The sequence below is a fragment of the Corythoichthys intestinalis genome, chromosome 20, assembly GCF_030265065.1.
Source record: "Corythoichthys intestinalis isolate RoL2023-P3 chromosome 20, ASM3026506v1, whole genome shotgun sequence".
NCBI classification, from domain to species: Eukaryota; Metazoa; Chordata; class Actinopteri; order Syngnathiformes; family Syngnathidae; genus Corythoichthys; species Corythoichthys intestinalis.
Window position 1 is genome coordinate 21,485,647 of NC_080414.1, and position 7,226 is coordinate 21,492,872.

The 7,226-nt window shown below is 38.5% G+C and overlaps 1 protein-coding gene across 4 annotated transcripts in view; it reads right to left on the reverse strand.

Annotated features, from left to right (window-relative positions):
- esyt2b (extended synaptotagmin-like protein 2b) overlaps window positions 1-5,032 on the reverse strand; it is a 59,622-nt gene extending 54,590 nt beyond the window's left edge. For all 4 annotated transcript variants that reach the window (XM_057824681.1, XM_057824680.1, XM_057824679.1 and 1 more), the window contains exon 1: window positions 4,344-5,032. In XM_057824681.1, coding sequence (XP_057680664.1) covers window positions 4,344-4,763 — 420 coding nt within the window. In that variant the 5' untranslated portion in view covers window positions 4,764-5,032. The remainder of the gene's footprint in view (window positions 1-4,343) is intronic.
- Between the last annotated feature and the right edge of the window lie 2,194 nt (window positions 5,033-7,226).

A 7,226-nucleotide genomic window follows, 5' to 3' on the forward strand; every position in this document is an offset into this window, starting at 1 on the left:
AGAAATATCACATGATTTTTCAAAAAAAAATTTTTTGGAGTTTTGTGTAAAATGGTAATGACTTTTTTCCCCCCATTATATTCAATTCAATTTTATTTCGTATAGTCCTATATCACAACAAGGGTGTCCCAAAGGGCTTTGCAGAGGCAATTTGATACACAGTCAGAAACAGTAGATGAATTAATAAAGTTCAAGTCCTGGGCAACCCCCATCCTTAGACCCTCCATGTCGGCAAGGAAAAACTCCAAAAACCATTTGGGAAAATGAGAAACCTTGGGGAGAACCACAGTCAGGAGAGATCCACTCCCAGGACGGACAGGCTATAGATGCACCAGGACTGATGGTGGGTATTAGGGTATTAGGTATTATTATCTTTTGTGTTTTTCATTGCAAGCAAAATAAATGAAGATATTACTACCAAAGCATTTGTAATTGCAATCATTTTCTGGGAGAAATTGAGCATTAGCTGACAAAATTGCAGGGCTGCCAATACTTTTGGCCAGCAGTGTATAACCTTTCAGTTGCAAATATTATCAGATTTCTTCATTACATTTTTGTTAAGTCAAAGTAGGACATTAACAAACATTCACATTTTTGCCAATTTTCCGTCATCTTGCTGTCGAAACTAGTTTCTTAATAAGGCTGCAACAACTAATTGATTAAATTGAATAATAAATTAGTTCCCAACGAATTTGATAATGGATATAGAAATGGAAATAATGGATACAGTTGTATAATACAGTTAGGTCGGGAAGTTTTAATAAAACATTATTTTTGAAGGAAACAGTCATCCATTGTGTCTTTCTTGCTACTTAAAACATGTCTAAAACAACTTCAAGGGAAATTGTGAAGGTAATTGAAAAAAGTGACATTTACCCAATTAATCATCAGATTAATCAATTATGAAACTAATCGTTAGTTGTAGCTAGCCCTAACACATAAAGTAACAAAAATTTCAATCATTTTTGACACCCCCTCCCACCAAAAAAAATATCAACAAGTAAACCAAACTCAACAGGAAGTGACCCAGAATTGCCCAAAAATCAATAGGATGAGACCCAGAAATGTCCCAAAATTAACTGGAAAGGACCAAAATTAAAAGGAGAAGACTCAGAATTGCCCATAATCAACGAGAAATTATCTCAAATGAACAGGAAAAGACACATAATTATCAGGAATTTATTGACCATCATGAAAGCATTCCCATGTAATTTCGCCAGAAATTTTCTAGTTAACTCATTGGCTGCCATTGACTGTTTATTCGCTGCCAGCCCACCACTCTACTAGTGACAAAATTGTTTCAATTCAAAGCAGAAATGTGGAAGAGCCACGTGATTAGACATCTATCACCGTAATGGCACTGAAAGAGTAAAGTGCTGAATTTTGCTAGTTTCCAGGACTAATTGTATACCCAGCAATTTCGTAGTAGTACATGACAGATATGCAAGTGGGATATGGGACTGCCGAGGACCAATCATGGGTGTTGACAAGACTCCACCGATCACTGTTTATTTCTTCAATCAACAAGCTCAGGATGCTGCGGTTGCGCCATATTTTCTTTTCCCTCTAAGTGGGATGCTCTTTACTCTAAGTACCACTATTGTGCATCCTCAGGCCCGAGTCAGCACAAAGTCAGCTTGAAACTTTATTTTAATTTTTTTTTTTACGAGGCATTCTGAGCAAGCAGCGACTGAGAGATGAGGTCATCTTGGGATAATGTCTGGTCAGGCAGCTGTGACGGTACGCTTTCTGCAGCGCTGTGTAAACAGGCATTTGGACAGGGAACATTTGCAAATTTGATTAAACAATACACCAACACTTGTAGTGGAAACTTAAGTAAGAATCTGGTGATGCTGTCACTGTATTTACAAGGAGTGGGAACCTCTTTGTACCTCACGATACGATACGCGATACAAAGCTCACGATAACTATGATCTGGCGATATAGCGATATAACGATTTTCGATACATTGGTTGGGAAATCATTCTAGGATGTTTTACAAAAACTAATAAACAAAAAAAACAAGCTTCTGCTGTAAATTGGAATGAGTTTATCGCTAGTTGACGTCTAATCCGTTTGAAGTGGGAGGGTGGCAGCGAATGAACCATCCCTCACACTTCAAACGGATTGAACATCTATGGCTGTCAGTGGCAGCCAATGAGTCATTTTGGGTTATTTAAGATCATTTACCTGTTGATTTTCAGTTACTTCATGTTTATTTTGGGGTATTTTATGGGTCACTTACTGTTTATTTTGCATTACAGAACAGGAAGTGACCTGGGAATCACCCAAATGAATAGGCTGTGACTCAAACTCAACAGGAAATAACCTGTAAATGCCCTAAAATGAAAAGCAAGTGACCAGTAAATGCCCCAAAAATCGGACCGAATGACTGTGAATGCTCTGGTTTTGAATGAACGAACGTTTCCAGTCTAAATGGATTGGGCGTCGAGCACCGTCAATGGCAGCCTTTTTTATTTATTTATTTAATTGACACCTTTTTAAATCGATATCTCGATTCTTCACAGGAGCATATCAATAACCTTTTGGGATACAAAGTATAACGATATATCACCATTTCGATATTTTGTCACAACCCTGGTATTTACCGAGTATAAGATTGGAAGAAAATATTGTCGTATCGTTCTGTTGCATGAATGGGAACAGCCTTTCATTGTTCTGCTTATCAATCTTCATTGTTGCCATAGATGAACAATCATCAGTTATTTGTTAAAGATCATTTTTGCACTAAGTAGAACTGGAAAATTTCCTGCCACAGACTAATAAGTCACAGTGAGACTGATAGCCCTATTAGATAACTGCAATCACAAGGGGGAAACCAGACACTCTGTTATTTGGGAATTTAATCTTTTAATTATTTTTATCAGGTTAAACATTAGGTAGTGAAGTATGGCACTGTAAGAGTTCAAATTTGGCATTTAAGAAGTTAATAAAGGGCCAGTATTGGCAAGTCTGATATTGATATCGGTGATGGAAAGTGTCTAGGAATTACTTCTCAATATATACTTCTCAGATGTTGATATATAGCTTAAGCTTTATTATTGTACAAGTGTTATCTAAAATTCGTAATTCAGAGCACAGCTGTCTATATCCTGAGGCGAAGAAGCTCAATCAGGCGCTCTAAAGGGTAAAGCTGTTCTTCAAAAGGTACAAAGTATCATTTAATTAATAAAAGCACAGCCAGGCCACCCATGCTTAATGATATGATGTATTTTGTCTTATAATCATTGGACCATTGTTCATATGATGTATTTTGTCTTATCATGGGTTTGTTTCACCAGTTAACCCTGCCTTCCAGTATAACAATCCTCTGTGTTCGGCCACGTTAGAGCATCGTTGTACTCCATGTGTGATTGATGTTCTCCTTATGATAATAAGTAAACTTTTAAAGGACTTCTGGAGTGAGAGACGTATTCTTCTAAAAACAAAGGGAGAACAAATTTTCTCCCCTGACAGAAAGGTGTTTGGAGGTCAGAACTGCAAATTAGTCAATTTAGATTAGAGTAAAATGCACAGTAGTGTTCCATAAGGAACAATTCTGGCTCCAAATAAATTGTCAATATCGCCAATAACAATTTCGGCATTGAGCCTATCAGTCATTGTGACTGAGACAATACTGATACTTCGGGATCAGGGCAGCGCTTTCAGTTTTTGTTATTTTTCTCCCCCAGGCAGTGATATATTATACTGTCCAAGTATATCAACAGAATTCCACGTATTCTGCATTGATATAAGAAAAAAAAAGTGATTAAATGCGTAAATGTATTTTGTGATTTTGCGTTTTCTCCCTGTTATAGTGACAGTGATTTTGAACTGACTCGATTATCCAATACCAAATAATCAATCATCAATAGTGATAAAGATATCTGTCTGCAATACTACAAATCACAGTGGTAAACTGTACACTCTTTTATTTTGGGAATATAAATTGTCACCTTATATTGGGGTAAAGTTAAACCATTACCGGTTCTGGTGATTCAGATTTTATTATTACAGATATTGGTCATGCATTGACTTGGAAATGGGTTGACAACAAATGAGTATCACACAAGACTACCTGTTACCCTGATAAAAAAAAAAAAAAAAAAAAGTGACTAAAACAGACAGAGTGCAGGCTACATCCCAAAATACCAGGGTGTCTGGTTTACCATTGTACCCTGCTGTATTTAGCTCAAGCTGGGGCTATAGGTCTAACGTCACTGCCTAACGTCGGGGTGAGAGTGAACAGCTGGTCCTCGGTCACAGCTTTACACCTCCAGTCATCTGACAGGCAAAGTTATAGTAGTACAGGTGGAAAACTGAGCGATTGGGGGGCGTCTTACCCACGGCGGTAGGTCGGAGGTGCTCAGACCTGTCGCGACGCTCCTCTCCTCCTGCTCCAATAAAGCCAAAGCTCGGCTCAGGCGGCTTCGCTTTCCTCCAGCGTTTCTCCTCCACCAGAAATAAACCACGAGTCCAATAAGCATCCAACTGAAGCTGAACTCAAAGTAGCCCAGTGCGTAAATCGGGAAAATGAGCACAAAGGTCTTGGCGAACTGCACCCACGTCTGCGTCAACTCGCTGGTGGCCGACGCCTGGGTGTCATCGCCGGGCGTGTTTCCCGCAGAGGGGCGATGGAAGCGGGCGACGGGCGGAGCCGGGCTCGCCGCGGCGTGGCCGCCGTTCTCTTTGGGCGACGCCGCCGCGGTGCTGGTGCTCGCCCCGTGGGCTGCTCGCACGGCCGTCATGCTGTCTCTGGACATATCTCCGTGTTTCGAATGTCCAAAATGAAAGGGTAAGGAGGTGCGGTCGCTTCAGTTGCACACCGCTGCTGCTGACCCATAACCCTCATGGGGAGTCCTTAGACGCCAATCTTCTGGATGAAGCAACCGAGCTCCAGAGCCCCACGGCTCTGAAGCGCACTCAGTGGTGGGAATGAACATTTCCACAACATGAACCCGGATCATGTGCTTTGAACGTGTGTGTTCAGCCCATGCGACTAAATCTCACACTCAAACAAATGAAAATAAAACAGCACCATCTAACGGTCATTAGCAGTAGTCAATAATGCAGACTAGTTTTAAGTATTTTAGGACTGTACTAATATTAGTCATTCACAAGTTTACACTCTTCTGTATAACAGTGAATTAGATTTTCGATCGATACATGTATTTATTGTTTACTCATAAATGTACAAATGTAAGCATAAGCAGATCTACTATTCAGGCGAAGTAGGCGATTGTCTTAGGCCCCCAACCAGTAAAGGGGTCCCCTAACCAGCTGCCCTTGCCCCAACGAGCAAGGGCTTGGGCCACCGGAGCCAGCAGCACCCCCAACTATTCATCATGTATAATTATGGCAGCATACCAAACAAACACATAACAAAACAAAAAAGAAAGCCATTTGAATGCTGCATTTATATTATCTCTCCCCCCACACACACACTACAATGGACTGTTCCACGACGACGGACTGAGTATCAGTCGCTTAGTTTCATTTAGCGCCGTTTAGCTTTCCTTAGCTCCGTTTAGCATCGCTTAGCTCCGCTTAGCTGTTCGTTAGCTTCACTTGGCTCTCCCGCGTCTTCCACGCCACTAAGCTCGCTATTATTACAGCCCACTTGCTACTTTGCACGTCGGCTATCGTTTATTTCGAACGCATGATCGAACATGCTCTCCATGAGAGCCAAAGTGTAGTGAGGGAGAAGTTGAGAACAGGACGCTAATGCCTCTTTCAACTTTCTTCTTCTTCACACCTAACATCACACCATGTGGCGAAACAATGCAGTACAGTTCCAATCAGTCATACAATAACACTCAACAGCTGGTTACCAGTATTTGCTAACGAAAAAAAGAATAAATCTATTAGTGACACCACAAGCAATGACGAAGAATGTATTTTTTTTTTACGGAGTGTTAAGCTTCCGGTTAGCGGTTTATGGAGTTAATCCCACATACTTCAGAATTAATACTATAATATGTAGAGTAAATACTACGGAATACAGATTCTACACTAAGAATATCTTTCAAATGACACTCTTTTTGACAAAAATGATTGGCAATGAATAATTATTATAATTATTATACTCATATATAGTAGTATACTATAATAATAATGCTAGAATTTTTTTTAAGAATTGTTTTGAATATTGTTGGAAAGGCAAAAAAGTCAGTGTTCTGAATCTGTTTACTTTCCATTCTTTTGCACTAGTAAATCCGATCAGCATTTAACCTCATTGTTTATTTGTGATTAATTATCGTTATTAACATGATTATTTGTACTTTAATAAAGAATTTAAGTGTACCAAAATGGTTTTGTGAATTAATAAGCGTCAACAAAAATTTCATTGCTAAATTGGTTAAAAAATAAAAAAAATTAAAAAAAATAAATTAGCTAATCGTAGAACTGGTCGGCTGACTAATCAGGAGACAATTTGTCGTTTAGGACAGCCCTAGTGTGTATTTCTTCCACACCCTTCTCACCTTTTTAACCCCTGACCCATAAAGAGGGCCCCTGGATATGTTCGCCTTAGGCCCCAAAATTGCCAGACCGTCACTGAATATAAGATTTGAACACAAATCTGCTATTCGCTTTACGTGAACGGCAACAGGTGATGATGCTGGTTAATAGCATCTTGTGCCATCTAGCGGATGAGCATTGAATTGCTTTGCCCATCACAAATAAAAACATACTACGACTACTAGATGATGAATGTGCCAAAATCACGCATTTATTAATTTAAAAATCATTGAAATAGACTAAATTCATTTAATTAAAATTAATTCATTCATTAATAATTTAATAAGAATTTAAATAAGAAATAAAAGTCTTTTTAACAAGTAAGTAATTTTAACAAATTAAAAGTCATATCGGATTGATGTTGACCGTGCCGCTGTGGTGGTCACATTGAGCACTTGTAAAGCATGAAATAAACAAAGTTACATACAATACTTGTATCGAGCTAGTTATTATTATTATTATTATTTATTTATTTATTTAATATACCGCAATGGTTTTGGCACATTCTTTTTTAATCACCCTGTATAATAATTTTTTTTTAGTAAGTAAAGATAATAATTTTGAAGGCAAATTGGTGGAATTAGATGATTAAAATCTAGTGAAGTATCAAGGAAACAATTACAAAGACCTTAGGATTCAAATAAAACTCAAGTTTTTGTAGATCTAAAGGATACATTCAGCATTTTTTTTGTGTGTGAATGAAAATC